A 19,789-nucleotide genomic window follows, 5' to 3' on the forward strand; every position below is an offset into this window, starting at 1 on the left:
CACACACACACACACACACACACACACACACACACACACTTTCAGTAAATATGATCAAAGTTTGAAACATACAATCAATTAAATTTAGACAGAACACAATCAGGCCTGTTTGGTATGAATAAAAAATATTTTCCTATCATAATAATAATATTATACAGTTCAGGAAGTCCTTTGTTCCCCTTTGTATTTAGTTATTGTCCTTGTTTTAAAATCTGTTACATCCACGGAAAAAAAATATAGAAAAAAATAGAAATCGTCCAGTCAGGTGACTGAAAGGAAAAAATATACTCACTGTGTTTTTACTCCTGGAATATTTAATTTTTCAGTCGTCACAAAATGGAGCTGCTGACTTCCCTGTAGAAGGGAGGAGCTAGCTCGCTCACACACACACACACACACACACACACACACACACACACACACACACACACACACACACACACACACACACACACACACACACACACACACACACACACACACACACACAGACGATTTGCTCCATGCTCCAATCCAGTAGGTGGCGAAAAATGCATCTTATAGTTGGGTTGCCATCCGCAATTTAAACAACAGGAGTAGGACAGAATCACCCCACCCCACCCCCAACACACACACACACACACACACACACACACACACACACACACACACACACACACACACACACACACACACACACACACTTTCTCTCGCTCTGTCACAAGATGCGATGCTGGTTTGTATATCATTGATGGATTGACTGCTCAGAGTAAATCAGTAAAAATTAGGGCTGGTAAGAGATTAAAAATTTTAATCTAATTAATTACATGATGTGGCTATTAATTAATCTAATTAATCACATTTAATTGCACATAAATATTAGTTGAGAATTTCCCCCAAAATGTCATTTAAAATGATTGTGTTTGAGGAAGATTCAACCAATATAACAAAAAGCAGTTTTTTTTATTTAACACAAGCCTATCACTTAGGCTACAAACAGTAATTTAACAAGAAACCCTAATTTCTTATTTCTCCTTCAACCAGTTGCTAAGACAAACTAATTTGTTTACATTTTCTGAGTTTAAAGATGCCCTCTTCTTTTGCACAATGTTGCCCGCCAGTGAGAAGTCTTTCGCATGGTACAGGGGTTGCATGGCCAAATATTTGCAAGCTGAGGATGACAGTTTAATATGGGCCTCTGCATTAACTGACCACCACTCTAAAGGACACATCCATCTCAATAGTAGGTTGAGCTCTGTAGTTTTGTAGCACATTGCTAACATGATTTTCAGAGTCTGTGGTATTTTCTCAAAGCTGGACCACACCTGTTCTCTCTCTCCTCTTGCTAGGCAGTTCAAGTCCTTAAAACATGGGTCAAGAGCTGATGAAAGTTTCAGCCATTCATTGTTCATGACAGCTTGGCGTTCAGCAAGGTCTTTCTTGAAGGCAAGGTCAAATACATTTCAGTACATTTATTCTAGGCTAAGATAAGCATATTTAACATGAATATAAAAGGTGATTTTAAAATCCTTAACATTTTCTAGAGTTCATTTTATGGATTTTTTTAAAGGCTTTTTCTTGTAACAAGCATGTTTACCTTGCTTAGTGAGAGCTCTAGGACATTTTAGCTGTGTAACAAATATAGCTGGAACCACAATCAGGATGGATGTGTGGCAGACTTACTTGCATGGTTCAAGGAGCATCTGCAGCTTGTGCAGTTTGTCCCACTCAGCAGCAGTCAGCATGACTAACTTGTGTTTCTGTTTAGCTAAAGTAGCCCAACTTAACTTGTTTGTTGCTGATGTAGCTCCTCTGTTTTAACAGGGCTGTGCTTAAAATGTCCTACAATTTAGCGACACTTTGTCAATGCATCAACAAACCCACTGTCCGAAAGGCAAACAGTAATGGTCCTCTGAAATATGTGCGCGGCCCAGGGGATGTGATCAAACGGAAGTGTTCTTGCTGCTGCAACCATATTTTGAGCGCTGTCCGTTCTGATAGTGGTCACTTTTTCTGTAATGTTCCACTTGTCTGTCTTGTCAGTCCATTGCAATCCATTTAGATATTGCATTTGTTAGTTTTTCTGAGGACGACTTACTTAATATGCGGCGATTTTCAGTCAGCGTGGTTTGGCGGAGCTTGCCTGCAGCATCTGGGGTTGTGCTAACTGCAGAGCCCGCAATATGTTTTGAGTTCAGGTGGTATTTCATGCTAAAACTACTTTGATGAATTTATTCAACCTGCTAACCACCACTGTGTCCGCCGACTAGAGAAACAAAGAGCAAAGCATGACAACCTGTGCTTTGCTCTGTGTGACCATATACTGATTCAAATCTATGTATTGCCTGTTGTTTTATTAACTGTCTTTGGCTTTGGATATGATTTTGGTTATAATAAAAGCTCTCCTGTACTTTTGTGCACTTTCCCTGCCTATGTTCTTCTAAATAAAAGAAACTTTAAAATGAACTTAGAAAAACACAGCTTGAGTAATGATATAGATTCAGCAATTACATTACTGATTACACCTCTCCTGAACTGATCTATGTTTAAATTTAGTTTTACTGCTGATCAGAACTGCTGAGGGATTTTAATCACGTTTGTTTTCTCTTAGTGAGTTTAGTGAGTTTATCTATGCATCAGTAATAGAGCAGAGTCTTTTCCTACCCCTGTGTGTGTGTGTGTGTGTGTGTGTGTGTGTGTGAGAGAGAGAGAGAGAGAGAGAGAGAGAGAGAGAGAGAGAGAGAGCGCTTTAAGTGTAAGTTTTAAGTGAGCTGCTTTGTGTGTCTATGAAGTTGCACAATGAATTTAAGGACAATTATGGGACATACCAAACAGCATACCTAAATAGACCACTCTGAAATTAGAACACAATTGTCATCAAACTAAATTAGTAGAATTCTAAACATCTTGAGAGGAGAACCTCAAACGCTATAAAAATGTTTGGGGAGCAGGAACGAGGATCCCTTCCTTGTCTAGATTTCCAGGGCTGTATTTCCCCAAAACAATGGGATAAATACCCCCCTGTTACATATAAGCTACATACTGTATGTACATACAGTATAGTTAGTTAGTTGGATGTTTTTTGTTTGTTTGTTTGTTTATTTGTTTGTTTAATTACCCACTCTTTGACGCATAAAGATATTTCCTTCTTCTGATTGTGATATTGATTATTGTGCTGTTGGAGTTTGACTGCTCTTCTTCCATTCCAGAGCTGTAAGTCTAATTGTAAGTCTATATTTGTAGAAAGCCATAATGGGAAAAGGAAATATTACCTTATAACTAAAAGATAGCAGTTGTTTTATTGTAATAATGTGGATGTTGCCTTTTGTACAGTGTTGAGTAAAACAGGTGAAGCCACGTATTGTTATCAAACCACGTATTAATAGGAAGTTAGAAAAAGTAGTGATGCAAATGATGACATAATAAACTAATAATGTCATAGATAAATGTTGAGAGTAAAAGTCACCAGTGATGATTATTATGAGCCAATTATGAGCCAATTATGAACTCAGGTACAGAGCTCTAAAATTATGGTATTAACTTTTTTTTTTTTTTAATTTATTTTATTTTGCTTTTATTTGCTACTATAATTTGTTCCCATAAGTATATATAGTACTGCTTCTGTTATTATTATTAGTAGTAGTAGTAGTAGTAGTAGTAGTAGTAGTAGTAGTAAGTCGTGATAAACAAAATAATTAATAAAAAAATCTAAAAAGGATACTTGTGAAGAAGGATGTGATTGTTTGCTGCCTGCCCTGACCTTCTGCCTGTCTTACCGTTTCCGATTCCTGCCTGCCCTCTGATATAGTGTTTACTTGCCCTGTCCTTGCCTGTATGACTACGAGTTTGTCTTTATTAAAAGTTGCAAATGGATCATCCGCCTTACGACTCTCCGTTACAGAAGACTTCACCGCCGAACGATCCAGCAGCGGTCTTTCAACTCGCAGCTCAGCTCTCCGATCAAGCCCAACAGCCCGCCGGACGACACCAGCAGCTAATGCAACTCACCGCATTCACCGATGAGCTCGCTGCGGCGTCGCAGAGCCTGCGAAGAACCGCCGGCGCACCAAGCCCTCAACCCTCGGCGATGCCGCCCACAGCCGTCGTGTATGCCGCCAGTCCTCGCCTCGCCTTCCCGGAAAAGTTCAACGGAGATCCCAGGAGGTGTAAGGGATTTCTTATGCAATGCTCGCTCTTCGTGGCACAACAGCCCGCTATATATCCGACCGAGGCCAGCGATATGGAAAGAAGACGGAGCCGCCTTCCTGACCATCGAGAACTTCCTCGCACAAATCCGCACTGTCTTTGATCACTCCGCTACCGGTGAGAGCGCGGAGGAGTGTATACCGAAAATCCTGCAGGGCGATCGCACCACCGCTGAGTATGTGCTGGCATTCCTCACCCTCGCCGCGGCAGCAGGCTGGGAGGAACGGCCGCTGAAGCTGCTATAGCGGAAGGGCTTGAACCAGGAACTGCAAGTGGAACTCGCCTGCCGCGACAAAGCGAAAAATTAGGCAGGCTGGGGTTTCTTTGGAACAGGAACAATGGTGGACTGTTTGAAGTATGAGGTGACAACACACTGTGAGGTTGAATATCTCAGTGAACACTGGTGCTAGCTGGTCAGCGCAGGCTTTCAGAATCCGACCTGTGATGCCATTTATTTCTACTGCCTTCCTGGTATTCACTCTCCTGAATGCTCTCCTCATGTCATGCTCCAAGATGGTGAATGTGTTTACCTCTCCAGCTCTCTCAGCGTGTGTGCTGTTTGTGATATTAGCACCGCAAGTGTGGTTAGCTGCAGCCTCGACGCAAGCATAAAAGGTGTTTAGCTCATCTGCCAGAGAAGTGTCCACATTTCCCATTCTTGAAGCAGGTGTTCTATAGTCTGTGATGTTCCTTAGCCCCTGCCACAGGCTCCTAGAGCCACCATGTAGGAACTGTGACTCTAGTTTCCTCCCATATCGCCACTTTGCTTCCTTCACCGCTCTGTGCACACTTTAAGATGCAACCTTGTACTTGTCCATGTCCCCGGTGGCGAGCCCCGTGTTGTAGGCAGCAGAGCGGGATCTCAGAGCATCACGGATGGTTTTATCCACCCACGGTTTCTGGTTGAGAAATGTTCTGATGGTGATTTTCTGCACCGTATCATCTGCTAGATTCCCAATGAATCCCACAACTGCTTTTGTAAACATGTTGACATCATCAGAGATGCACCTGAACATGTCCCAGTCTGCGTCATCTAGAGCATCCTGCAGGGCGGTCACTGATTGGTCAGTCCAGCACACAAACTCCCTCTTAACTGGAGCTTCCTGTTTCAACCTTTGTTTGTAAACAGGCATGAGAAAGATGGCGGCATGGTCTGATATCCCAAACGGTGGACGTGATTGTGCCTTGTAGCTGTTCTTAAATGGTGTGTAACAGTGGCCCAGTGTCCTTTCGCCCCGGTGGGGCAGGTGATGTGCTTCTGAAAGTTTGGAAGTGCACGTTTGAGGTTGGCACTGTTAATGTTTAAAACCACAATGAGCGCAGCTTCCCGATGCTGTGTTTGGTGTGGTGTTAGTGACTCTTGTAAGTCCCATACTGCAGTGTCCGTGTCCACTTAAGGTGGAATATAAACGGCACCGACTATGACCGAGCTGAATTCCCGAGGTAGATAGAAGGGCCAACATTTGATGGTCAGTAGTTCCAGATTTGGTGTGCATGAGCGTGTAAAAGGAATGATGCTTGCGCTGTTGCACCAGTGGTTGTTCAACATCAGATACACTCCACCGCCCCTTGACTTCCCCGACTTCAGTGTTCTGTCCATGCGGTAAACCGAGAAAAACTTGGCTGGCTGGATGGCGCAATCTGGTACCGCTGGGTTCAGCCATGTCTTGGTGAAGCAGAGAAGGTTGCAGTCCTGAATATCCCTCTGGAATTTGACCCTTGACCTGAGGTCGTCAAGCTTGTTTTCCAGAGCCTGGATGTTGTCTAACAGGATACTTGGTTAGGGAGCACGGTGTGCGCGTCCCCTTAGCCTGTTCCTGACGCCGGTTCGTTTCCCAAGCGGACGCCGATGCGGGTTGCGTCCTTTGTTCCCCCTCAGGATCTAGCTTGGCCAGCATGGGTCCAGGTTTTAAAATGGCGAATGGTGAGTGTATTGTACACCAATAGATGTAAGAGTGGCTCTGTCATATCTAATGATCTCCTATAAATCCAAGATGGCACATACTCTGCTGTGACAGCACGACCTGTACTTTGTTTGATCTAGTTTTGTCATGTTTATGAGTGATAAGTGAACGTCTTTTGTATTTTTTAAATTGGTTCTATGTTAAGTTATATTTGGCTGGATAAACAATGGTTCATTGCTACAAGGTGATTAATATCACAATAATCCTGACGGCATGGCTGATAACCAGGAACCACGCACACCCGACAGACACCGGCAACAGGTTACTCACCTATAGCCGTGATGCGATTTTACAATAATTAGGGCAGACAGAACAAGCAATTGGAGAAGACGCGCAGCGGTGCGGTGTGCTTGTACATAAACAAAAGGTGGTGTAATAACATCAAAGTACATCACAAGTCATGTACAGTTGGAGATACTAACTGTGTCCCTTCGTCCCTGCTATTTGCCCCCGGAATTCCCTGTTGTTGTGGTCAGCTGTCTTTATGTTGCCCCCAGCGCTAATATCAATAAAGCAGCTGAGCTTATAGCCGGGGATGCTAACAACAAGTTAGCTAAGTATCCCGGTGCACCGCTGTTCATTCTGAGGACTTTAACAACTGCAAGTTGGACTGTGTGTTGCCGTCATTCCAGCAGTATGTTGATATTCCCACAAGGCGGGCAAACATCCTGGATATGTGTTATGGCAATATAACCGATGCATTTCGTTCCTGCTCTTACCCACCGCTAGGAGCTGCCGATGATAACAACATCTCACTTCTCCCACTGTATAAACAACAACTGAAGAAACATAGTCCACAATGCTACAGTGCCCCACAGTGGTCAGAGGATGCCATTGCATGCGTACAGGGTTCCTTGGCATGCACTGATTGGAACATTTTTGATGGGAATCTGAATGACAAGGCTTCTGTTATTACTGATTATATAAACTTTTGTATCAGCATGTGCATTCCTGTTAAAACAGTAAGGGAATATCCAAACTCTAAGCCATGGATTACTTCCCAAATAAAACAATGTCTTAAAGAAAAACATAAAGCATTCAGAGAGAAGAACTGGGTTAGCTTGAAATTGGCAAACAGTAATATTAAGAATGCTGTATTTAAGGCAAAAGTGAAATACAAGGACACACTGGAAAATGATTTTTCCAACATGAACACAAAACAAGCATTCCAGACAGTACGGACACTAACAGGTTGTGAACCCAGAACTTCATGTGCAAATTCTGCAACAGATCCAGTACTATTTGTAGAAGAACTGAATGCATTCTACACTCATTTTGACAAGCAGGACTTTTCAACTGAATGTGATAACATCTTGAGAGCCCTCCCTCCTCCAGCCCCTGATGAATCACCCCCCTTTACTGTGGAAGATGTGAGGCACCAGCTCAGCAGATGTAAGCTGGGCAAGGCCCCGGGCTCCTATGGCATCTCAGCACAGGTGCTGAAGAACTGCACTCAAGAACTCTCATATGTTTTTCACTTATTTTTCAGTGAGGTTTATCTCACTGCCATCATACTGTACCTTCCATATGGAAAATGTCTTAATCCCTGTTCCTAAGAAGCATCGGCCTTCAGAGCTTAACGACTACCGACCTGTTACCCTTACATCTATAATTGTGAAATGCCTGGAGAAGCTGTTGCTGAAATCTATCTTGCCAGCTGTGAATCCAAAACTGGACCCCCTCAAATTTGCCTATAAGGCTAAAAGAGGCACAGAGGACGCTGTAGCCTGTCTGCTGCATCTCCTCTTTCAGCACCTGGATTCCCCTGGCAATTTTGCTTGAATAGTTTTTGTGGATTTTAGCTCTGCCTTTAATTGCATCCAAAGACATGTGATGATTCAGAAGCTGTATCACCTCAACATCCCCTCTCAGCTGATTCAACTTATACACAACTTCCTTAGCAACAGGCAGCAAATAGTACGGATGGGCTCAATTACATTTTCCGCTCTTAATATCAATGCCGGAGCACCATAGGGCTGTGTGTTAAGCCCATTTTTGTATACACTCTACACAAATGACAATATCAGGCCTTCGTCTAGCATAAAAAATGTAAAATATTCTGATGACACAGCCATTCTTGCCCTGCTTAGAGACAATAACTCTGTCATGGATTATTATACCACTTTTATGCACTTTACTCAGTGGTGTGAGGGTAACCACCTGAATCTGAATGTTAGCAAGACAAAAGAGCCGATAGTCAGTCCCTCTTCACCTCAGCACCCTATTGTCTTTCAAAATTGACCAGTTGAAAAAGTGGACAATTTCAAATATCTGGGAGTGACACTGGATAACACACTCACCTTTGCTCAGCATATTATGGACATTCAGAAAAGCATTATTCAGTCAATTTTACTGTATTTTCAACTTGTTTTTTCGGCATGCTTTCTGTTAAAAATATGGTCAAACTCACTATTTGTCCAACTACAGTCCAATATTGCTGCAATAGTTATAGGTCTTCCAACACCTAACCTTATAGAACTCAATAACACAGCTATTGGACGCTTTGCCATTTCAATAGAACGGGATTCCACACATCCACTAAATGAGTATCTAGCTCTACTGCCCTCAGAGCAGCGAACGTACAGGGCTCTGAGATGCAGGAGGGCCCGCTTTGGAAGAAGCCTGATTCCCTCAGTCATTAAGTACCTTAACAACACTTAACAACAGACATCGCTGAGTGTTATTTTGAATGTTTCTTGACATGTGTGTATTATGACTGTTTATGTCTATGTTGTGTGTGTCAAACAAATATATATATATATATATAAAATAAACAAAAAAAAGCGAAGTGTAACCGGAGCAGTCACGACGGCAGCTGACCTCACCGGCGCCATCTTGGTGCAGAGTACCAGTGTAGGAGAGGGGTTAGTAGAACATGGTTGGTATCTCCAATGATAAAGAATAGCAGACTCCATTTTACATTTTATATCTACGTTTTATAATGTATGCAACAAGAGGCTAGCGATCTACCAGTGTATGATGGTGTTATAGAATTAAGGAGATGAATCGAATGATAGTTGCGTTCACCAATTAGCGAGATACACTTATTATAGCCGATTTGTAATACCGGGATGCATCACATCCGGTTTGTCCCTTTGTTTGGCTGGCAGTAGCTGCATTTATGTGCAGTTAGCAATTAGCAGTTTTGCAAATTGTTTATTGTGTGTACATTCTATGATTTGTTTGTGCCATCATAGTTTGCCTTTGCCTCGTGCCTCAGTTAATCAGTAGCTTCTTTGAATGCCGCGAGTCATCACCTGCAAGCAGACTGGTGTGTTTCTGGTAATATCGGGAGGCGGGGAGTATTTCTGGATGTTTAGAGCTTAAGCTTGTGTTACGATCCTATTGGTAAATGATAAAAACATCTGATGCTCTTTGTTTACATTTGGTGTAGATTCCTCCATTTCGACTTTTTGATCAATATCTCCTGATACGCTTTGTAGTGGAAATTTTTACTTTAGAGATGTTCACATGAATCTGTCCTTCTAGGCTTCTGTACTGTATTTCCCATGGCTGGTAGTTATTGTGACTAGAGATTGCAGTTGTTTCTTACTAAAACTGCTTTTAATCAGACCTTTCCCGTGAGACCTTTTTTGTTCCCGTGGGATTAGTTTGGTCAGAAGATGAGCAGGCGATGCTTCTAAGCCAATGGTGGATGATGTTTTGGTTTTACATGTCCTGTTTAATTTTATTCCTGTCTATAAAATCCTGATGTTATCAATAATTGGGGCCCTTCCTCTCTGATTTTACACGTAGAGTGTTGGGTCCTTCTGCAAAGCTGAACGCAATAAACCGTGAAACCTTAATACTCTTGCCCGTGCCTATTGGTGTTATATTTTATGCTTTAATTCTCTCAAACCTCAAAACGTCAATGACAGCTTACAACATGGAGAATTGGATTATACTATTTGGGGCTTAATTTTGCATGTCCTTGGTTTTTTTGGCAATTTAATTAAATTGTAAGCATACAATTTGGATTAGTGCCCAGTATTGTTATGAGAGCCATGAGGGCTCCCTCTGCTGGCCTGCAGAGGATTTGCTGCACTTGAGCATCAGGACTCTATTTCCCACTATTCATTGCACAGCACACCTGTTTCCTATTTGTAATCACCCGGTCTATTTAAGCTCACTCAGAACTCTGTCGTGTTGCGAGGTATTGTTAGCACTGTCTTCATACTGAGCGTTTATTCTGTTCTGTCTGTTTCCCTGTTTTTGACCTTTGCTTGTTTTTCGTGTTTGTGAACGTTTGTTGCCTGCCCTGTCCTATGCCTGGATTATTGACTTCTGCTCTTGGATTTCCTGTGATGTTATTTGCCTGATGTGTGACCCTTGCCTGTCTTGGATTTTGCCTAATAAACCAGCATTTGGATCTAACCTGTTCCACGTCATGACAAGTATAATCTGCTTACTTCCTATGATGTTTATTTTATGGTGGAGTTTCCTTATTTATGGTCATATTGTTTGTGAAAGTCTGTTGAGGGGATTTTTGTCTTCCTTCATTGAAGTGTTTTTCTTTTGTGACTGAAGTCATATGTTTATTTATTGATTATTCTTTCTTTTGCTTTAGTGGCTGGAGACACCCACGGGTGGAAGGATCCTCTTTCCCCTTTCAGGTGGTGGTTTCTTCCATGCCTGTTGTGTAAACTGGATGTGTGCTGGATTGATGTGAGTGCACTGGGATCTGTGAGTTGTGCTTGTGGCTAACAAATGATCGCTTTTTTCCTTTGGAGACCTCAGCCTATTATTTTAGTATTGTTTTACTTTACATATTGCATAAGCCTCAGGCTTTTTGTCAACTGCTTGTGTGCGTGTCCCCCCCCCCCCCCCAAGAATTAGCAACATGTTACAACATACAGCATGTGGCCTAACTGTTTTAAGATTGTTAGTATTAAATGACTTGTGTATAATTAACGGTTAGTACAAAACCTGAACTGCCCAACTGAATTCTGAAACTGCCGACCAAAATTACCCCAAGAGCACAGCGACGACTCATCCTAGATGTCACAAAAGACCCCACAACAACATCCAAAGAACTCAGGCCTCAGTTGCCTCAGTTAAGATCAGTGTTCATGACTACTCCATAAGAAAGAGACGGGGCAAAAATGGCCTAGGGTTAGAAACCCCTCAAACATCACACAGCTGAAATAATTGAGGAGTGGGGGAAACTTTCAGTTGATGTCAGAAACTGGTAGACGACTACAACAAACGCATTGAGGTTATTTCAGCCAAAGGGTGAACACCAGCTATTAGGGCAGAGGGTGTCCTAACTTTTTCCTCAGATATACTCATTTTGATCATGTTATTGAGACAGAAGAGTTACAGCTTCAGAAAGGTTTGTAATCAAACACACCTCAAACACCTGAAGTGTTTCTCTCAGTCACTGTTTATTTTGTACTATACATAGTGGAAATGACATGTATACTACATCTACACAAAATTGTATTAACAGTCATCAAAACTGTAACCATGGTTATCATAAACACAGAATAACAAGCAAATAACAGGTTTGAAAAGACACTGTAACACTTCTCTTTAAAAGAAAATAAATAAATCAATATCACAACTGAGACAGTCATTTGTGGAGAAACAAATGTCAGAAAAGCTGGTGTCTTTTCAGAGATTAAAAGACCCAAATGTAGGGATAACACAAATATCACTATTATTAATAATATTAAATAACAAAGGGCTGGAAACTAGGAACACGGAAACACAAAACATGGATCCAGAAACAACAACAAACAAAAGCACATGGCACAGATAAACAAAGCCTGCCAAAATGTCCCCCTAGTGTCCAATCAGGGAATAGTTCCAGCCATTCCTGACAATGTGAGAGAAAAATAAGTACTGTAGGTACAAATAAGCCATAAACAGCTCCAAGACATGGATATGCATATGTGTAATCAGTGTGATGATGTGATGATATCTGTGTTGTGTGTAGATGCTGAAGGATTTGGCTTTGATTTTGTAAAATATGTTGAAGTTGTAGCTGAGTAGATAAAAGGATGTAATCAATCACAGTTTTTGATATGGATCTTCTACATCTGAATATGAATAATTCAGCTCCCAACCTGCTGGAAATGTGGGAAATGTTCTAACGCTTTTCACCACCATAACTGATTTATCCTAAAAAAAAAAAAAAGGTCTGAGGAGAGACTCCTGTCATACACCAGACCTGGTGAGATTATAATCCTTAATTCTGATAAACCCAACTGGGCAGAATTAAAAACAAATTTAAACAATTAAATAAAAAATTACTTATGAACAACAGAAGCATAAATACACACATTAGATGTGACATTTTACAGCACACAGTGAATATTACTGAATATCATACAGTAAAGAGACAGTAAGTCTATAAGTCACTGTAGAGTCTCCAGTTTACAGTGTGGATCCTTCAGTAGATCAGAGAGCAGCTTCACTCCCGATTCTTCTGGTTCGTTACCATACAGATCCAGTTCTCTCAGGTGTGATGAGTTTGATCTCAGAACTGAAGCCAAAGCAGCACAACCTTCATCTGTAATACCACAGTAACGCATCCTGCAAGAAAGAAATCCTTCTCAAACTTAACACACTCAGTTTTAGTATTGAAAACATGAACTACACAGAATCTTCAACAAGATGGCTCAGTGTCTCTCCAGATAACTTTTGAATATCGGTCTATGCCACACTGACAATTTTATCACTAACAGTAATGAGGTTACTGACACAGTAAGTCAGTAACCTCGACTCACCCCTGAGATCTCCAGAACACTGGCGTTTACGCACTCTTCCCGGCCAGGTGGAAGTGCTCGCAGGCGGCGTCAAGATCATAAACAAAGGCAAGGAAAGTGCGGAGGGATAGAAGCTAAGCCAAAGTCAACACCACACTTGCTCTCCTTACCCAGCATTTTCCTCACTAATGTGTGGTCAAAATGGATGACACTGATCAGTTCCTAGTCTGATTGTCTCTTCTTACAGAGCTACTTCATCAATCCTGACATTCTACCCCTGGTTGGAGTCTCGTCGCCCGGTAGTCACCCTGCAGATTGATCTGCATGTTCAGTCAGTGACTTATGGGATTGTTGTGGACTGGGCCTCCCAGAGACTGTCATGCCTTCTTTGAACCAATGTTGCATCAGTTAGCTGTATGGTCTGGTCTTCATCAGCAATCATTTGAAGATTTTGACAGGAAGTAATTATTGTCGAGTGCATGGTTTGCGCTGACCCTTTTGTTCCTGTTGTAGAAGTGACATTATTTACATTTACATTATTTATTGTCCAGTGTCACCCAAAAGAGGATGGGTCCCCTTTTGAGCCTGGTTCCTCTCAAGGTTTCTTCCTCACATCATCTCAGGGAGATTTTCCTTGCTGCCGTCACCCCCGACTTGCTCATTATTTTAAATTATATTTTCAATTAATTTTAAACTTTAAATATATTTAGTCTTTATTTATTTTATTATTAATTCTCTTTATTATTATTATTATTATTATTATTATTATTATTATTATTATTATTTCTTTTTTCTCTTCTGTTTCTATACTTCTATAAATCTGCTTTGAAACAATGTAAATTTTAAAAAGTGCTATACAAATAAATTGATTTGAATTGAAATTTGATTTTGCCTAGAAAACAGTAAGAGACTTATGGAATGGAATGTCATAATTTTTACTGAAACGTGGGTCAACAACGGCATACCCGGCAATGCTATCAAGCTAGTCGGATGCCACACTCTCCGGGCAGACTGAACAACAGACAAATCCAGAGGATTGTGCATTTATATTAACAAAGCCTGTTGTACAAACTCATTGTTTGGGAGAAACTGCTCAGTTAACCATGAATATCTTTTTATCTGCTAAGGGAGTTCACCTCCATTATTGTTACTGCAGTATATGTCCCCCCAGATGCTAATGCCAAGCTTGCTGTGAATTAACTTTATGCAGCCATTAGCGACAGACTGCTCACCCCAAGGCTGCCTATATAGTTGCGGGTGATTTTAATCACTCAAACTTAAAGACATTTCTCCCTAAATTTCACCAGCAATACAAGAGGAAACAAAACTTTGGACCATGTGTGTGTGTACCTCAGTATTTCAAGGGCACAGTGTGGATTTTTCAGTCCATAGAGAGCAGCTTCACTCCTGAATCCTGCAGTTTATTGTTATTCAGGTTCAGTTCTATCAGGCTGGAGGAGTTTGAGCTGAGAACCGAGGACAGAACTCTACAGCTTTCCTCTGTCAGGTTAGAATCACACAGCCTGGAAGAAAAATGATGAAATATCAGAACACTAATATATCAAATACACAAACAGCCATAATCCAAATAAAGTTGAAGATGTAACAGAAATGTCAGTGTTGAAGGATTTTGTGACTAGTTCTTTCATGTATAATCAATGCCTGACATTCATATGTAATCAATGGTCCTGTGCCCCACATGTAGTTAACATATAACTGTTAAAGTTATATAGGGGAAGTCGTGGCCTAATGGTTAGAGAGTTTGACTCCTAACCCTAAGGTTGTGGGTTCAAGTCTCGGGCCGGCAATACCACGACTGAGGTGCCCTTGAGCAAGGCACTGAACCTGCAGAAGACCCCCCCACCCCCACCCTGACTGCTCCCCGGGTGCCGCAGAATATTTGGCTGCCCACTAGTCCGTGTGTGTGTTCAGGGTGTGTGTGTTCACTGCTGTGTGTGTGCAAAACCAAATTCAAGGAAAGTCTAAAGCCGCCTTCACACTGCACACGACAAATGGACATGACTGTTGCATTTCGCCCCTAGTGGCAGTCGCACGGAATGTGCAATATGATCGTGTAGACGTCAACATGGGAGAGAAGCTAATTCTCGTGACACCCGAAAATAACCACGAAAATCTTCTCGCCGAGACCTTTTCTCCGAGTCAGGTAGTGTTTTATCCACACTGATTTGCAATATTTTCTTTTGTGTCTCCAGTAAAGGAGAGCAAAAGCAAGAGTCTGTATTCTCCCTACATTTATCATGGTGAATGAAGGAATTAATTAATGAAGGAGTAAATACAAACAATCAATGCAACAATAAATCCAGAAAGACTGCGAGTAATTTTTGAGGAAACATTGACACAACATTAAAAATAATACATAATAATAAAAACACAAAATAATTTGTATCAAAAACAAAAAGATTCAAAAAAAAAAAAAGATATCAAAAACAAAAAGATTGTTTTTGATACAGTTTAAAAATTACTAAAGTTAATATTAATACTTTTTAATAATTCTTATCACCTCATGCACACTGACCTGATAGGACAACATTGGAATACATCACATCTGGTCGCACAAGTTAAATATTTTTTAACAGATCCAACGCTCAAAACGGATCCGAAAAATTACGGATCTAGTACAAATCTAGTTTAATTTAACTTTGTTAGGTAAAGGCAAAAATGTTTAAGGTAATGATGAAAGTTGACATTTGGTTCATTTATTTCTGTATTTAGTTTTATATTTATCAGAATCAGCTTTATTGCCAGGCATGTTTTCACATGCGAGGAATTTGTTTTAGTGCCAGAAGCTCCACAGTCTAACAGAATGACATATACAGTATAATTCTATGTACACATTTACAGATGTGAAATGTGCAGTTTAAATATACATATGAAATATACATATACAAATATAGACAATTGTATGTACAAATTTGCAAGTGTGAGAAATGTGCAGTTGAGGTATACAGTATATACAATTTGTATGTACACGTGCAATTGTGAAATGTGCGGTTTAAGTAACAGTAAACATTTAGACAATATGTATGTACGTATGTACAGATCTGCAAGTATGAAATGTGCAATTGGGGTATACATAGTACAGATATTAGATGTTGTGTGTTCCATGGTGTTAATTGTTCATCAGATGGATTGCTTGAGGGAAGAAACTGTTCCTATGTCTGGTCATTCTGGAGCTCAGGGCTCTGTAGCGTCGACCAGATGGCAACAGTTCAAAGAGTGAGTGTGCTGGATGTGAGGGGTCCAGAGTGATTGACTTTGCCCTTTTGCTCACTCTGGAGGAGTACAGGTCTTGGAGAGTGGGGATAGTTGTGCCAATGATTCGTTCAGCAGTCCGGACTACCCTCTGTAGTCTCCTGAGTTCAGATTGGGTGGCTGAGCTGAACCAAACATTTACTGAGGTGCAGAGGATAGATTCTATGATGGCAGTGTAGAACTGTTTCAGCAGATCCTGTGGCAGGTTGAACTTCTTCAGCTGACGAATGAAGTACAACCTCACACAGTCAATGTGAATGTCCCACTTCAGGTACTGGGAGACTGTGGTTCCCAGGAATCTGATTGACTCCACTGCTGTGATAATGCTGTCCATGATGGTTAGTGGGGGGAGAGCAGGGGGGTTTCTCCTGAAGTCCACTATCATCTCCACTGTCTTGAGTGTGTTCAGCTCCAGGTTGTTAAGGCTGCACCAGACAGCCAGCCGCTCAACCTCCAGTCTGCAAGCAGACTCATCACTGTCCTGGATGAGGCCGATCAGTGTGGTGTCATCTGCAAACTTCAGGAGCTTCACAGAGGGGTCATTAATGGTGCAGTCATTCGTGTACAGGGAGAAGAGCAGTGGGGAGAGAACACAGCCCTGGGGCGCCAGTGCTGACGGTGTGGGTGCTAGATTTGAGTTTTCCCAGTCACACTAGCTGCTGCCTGTCTGTCAGAAAGCTGGTGATCCACTGACAGACAGAGGAGGGCACGGAGAGCTGGGTTAATTTGGGCTGTAGGAGTGATGGGATGATGGTGTTGAAAGCAGAGCTGAAGTCCACAAACAGGATCCTCACATAAGTCCCTGGACTGTCCAGATGCTGCAGAACATAATGCAATCCCATGTTGACTGCATCATTCACAGACCTGTTTGCTCTGTAGGCAAACTGCAGAGGGTCCAGTAAGGGTCCAGTAATGACCTTCAGATAAGCCAGAACCAGTCTTTCAAATGATTTCATGACCACAGATGTTAGAGCCACAAGTCATTAAGTCCGGTGATTTTGGGTTTCTTTGGGACGGGGATGATGGTGGAGCTTTTGAAGCATGAGGGTACTTCACACAGCTCCAGTGACGTGTTGAATATCCGCGTGAAGATGGGGGCCAGCTGATCAGCCTGGAGCCTTTTTTCCCTTTTTTCACATCATCCTCACTGAACTGAATTGAAGGTGTGACTGATTCGGGGGATACAGAAGGTGAGAATTGGGCTTTTTCAAATCTACAGTAGAACTCATTCGGGTCATTGTTGTGAAAAATCTTAGTAAAAATAATTAAGGTATTATTCCTCACAATACTATAACCAAAGTAAAGTATTAAGCCTTGCAAAATATTACAATTGCTGTCATAGGACATATGTAGGCGGGATGTAAACAAGAAAACATGTTTATTGTAATCATAAACTTAGTAAAAGTAACCAGACTCAATGCTGTCAGGCCTAGTCAGTCTGAGCTCTCTGATCAACAATGTGTGAGGAAGTGAAAATCAAGAGTTCAGCTGAAACAGGCCTCATGAAGGGAGTAGGGCGAGACAGATGTATCAGGCGACCAGATGTATCAGGCGACCAGATGGACGGACCTGCTGAAATATATATATATATATATATGCATATGTAGGCGTATGATCAGTGGAAATCATATATAGACAAAATATAGAAAAAGATAGAGGAAAACTCACTCATTGTAACTGTAAAGGGAGATTGGGAGATTGGTCCACGAGACGTGTCTTCTGTGTGATACGTGACAGGGAAGAGTACAAGAAGTTCTCTGGAGCACATTTTTAACAACAGTTTTGACAACGCAGCATATTTTTTAATACCAAGGCAGAATTTGGGCAAGTCATGGCCTAATGGTTAGAGAGTCTGACTCGTAATCCTAAGGTTGTGGGTTCGAGTCTCGGGCCAGCCTCGACTGAGGTGCCCTTGAGCAACCCCCAACTGCTCCCCGGGCGCCGCAGCACAAATGGCTGCCCACAGCTCAGGGTGTGTGTTCACGGTGTGTGTGTGTGTGTGTGTGTGTGTGTGTGTGTGTGTGTGTGTGTGTGTGTGTTCACTGCTGTGTGTGTGCACTTTGGATGGGTCAAATGCAGAGAATGGATTCTGAGTATGGTTCGCCATACTTAGCTGTATGTCACAGGAAAAACAACAGAAAAAAACAAAAGGCCAGACTTGATTTTTGGTAAAAGGCAGACTTGTTTTCGGGGAAATGGGGGGGTCACGGGCGATTCTGTAGAGTCAGGAAAAAACACAGACCGGTCAGGTGGATTGACGTAAGAAGGTATAGATGCATCTAGAGGTGCCAGGGTATATATTGAGGAGATTTCCTTTGGAGGGGGCTCTTGCTTGCTTGTTTTTTTGTGTTTGAACTTTTTTGGGTAGCATGGGTTCTTTTGGGTTTTTGTTTTATTACTTTTGACTTAGAAATTTTTCCTTGAGCTCAATGGAATTGTTGGCTGATTGGCAGCAATAAAGAAGTTTGCTCATTCTCATCCAGGTTTGGAAAGTCTTCTCATTGTTTAATTTAATCAATTATAGTGTAACAGTAAAGTTTAGTTTAGATAAATTGTGTATTGTGTAAATCCAGTGTGTATTTGGCCTGTTTGTACAAGACTCTATCCCCAGTTCTGTGAGCATCCACTTTGGCCTGACGGAGCTGGCTGACTTTCGCAGTGAACCATGGCTTGTCATTGCTGTAGGTTAAGTGAGACCTGGTAGGAATACACAAATCCTCACAAAAACTGATGTATGATGTTACAGTCTCTGTGAGCTCGTCCAGGTCGGAGGCAACACTTTCAAAAACAGTCCAATCAGTGAGAGCAAAACAGGCTTGTAAGTCCTGCTCTGTTTACTTAGTCCATGTTTTTACAGTCCTTAATACAGGTTTAGCTGATTTCAGTTTCTGCCAGTAGGTCAGTATCAGATGAACTAAGCAGTGATCAGAGAGTCCTAGAGCTTCCCGCGGGACAGAGTGATATGAATCCTTTATTACAGTGTAGCAGTGATCCAGTGTGTTACTGTCTCTGGTGGGACATGTAACATGCTGTCTGTATTTAGGCAATTCCCGTGAAAGAGTCGCTTTATTAAAGTCCCCAAGAATTATTACTACAGAGTCCGGGTGTTGTTGCTCACTCTCTGTGATCAGATCAGCGAGTGTCTGTAAGGCCGAGCTCATGTGCGCTTGCGGTGGAATGTAAACACTCACCAGAATGAACGAGCAGAATTCCTGCGGCGAATAGAACGGTTTGCAGTTAATGAAGAGTGTTTCAAGGTCTGGACAGCACATCTTCTTTAACACAGTTACATCAGAACACCACCTTTCATCGATGTAAAAAATACGTCCCGCCGCCGCGCGATTTCCCCGTTGATTCTGTGTCGCGGTCCACTCTAAAGAGCAGAAAGCCCGGCAGACTTAACGCGCTGTCCGGAATAGAGTCGTTCAGCCAGGTTTCTGTGAAACAGAGAGCAGCAGAGTTCCGGGTGAGCAGAAAGAGTTTGTCTGTTTTGTTGGATAGAGAGCAGAGATGTGTTTTTAAACCGCGCTGTCTGAGTTTCACAAGCGTGCCGGCACACTTTCCCCGTCTGCGCTTCCTGAAACAGCCGCGCCGCCAACTACTATTTTCAGCAAAATGTCAGAATACTCAAAAACCGAAAAAATGTCTTGTGGTGTG

General features: G+C 41.8%; 1 protein-coding gene and 1 long non-coding RNA gene across 2 annotated transcripts in view; one reads left to right on the plus strand and one right to left on the minus strand.

Moving 5' to 3' along the window:
* Positions 1–596: 596 nt before the first annotated feature.
* LOC113647587 lies at positions 597–2,378 on the plus strand. Its single transcript, XR_003441701.2, has 3 exons — positions 597–772; positions 1,101–1,222; positions 1,329–2,378. It is a non-coding gene; the product is annotated as an uncharacterized LOC113647587 (long non-coding RNA).
* Positions 2,379–11,514: 9,136 nt separating this feature from the next.
* Positions 11,515–19,789, minus strand: part of LOC113647559 (NACHT, LRR and PYD domains-containing protein 3-like) — a 233,062-nt gene continuing 224,787 nt past the window's right edge. The window contains exon 13 of the mRNA XM_047801962.1: positions 11,515–12,686. Within this exon, the coding sequence (XP_047657918.1) occupies positions 12,509–12,686 (178 nt within the window). The 3' untranslated portion in view covers positions 11,515–12,508. The remainder of the gene's footprint in view (positions 12,687–19,789) is intronic.

Source organism: Tachysurus fulvidraco, chromosome 16, assembly GCF_022655615.1.
Source record: "Tachysurus fulvidraco isolate hzauxx_2018 chromosome 16, HZAU_PFXX_2.0, whole genome shotgun sequence".
Lineage (NCBI taxonomy): Eukaryota > Metazoa > Chordata > Actinopteri > Siluriformes > Bagridae > Tachysurus > Tachysurus fulvidraco.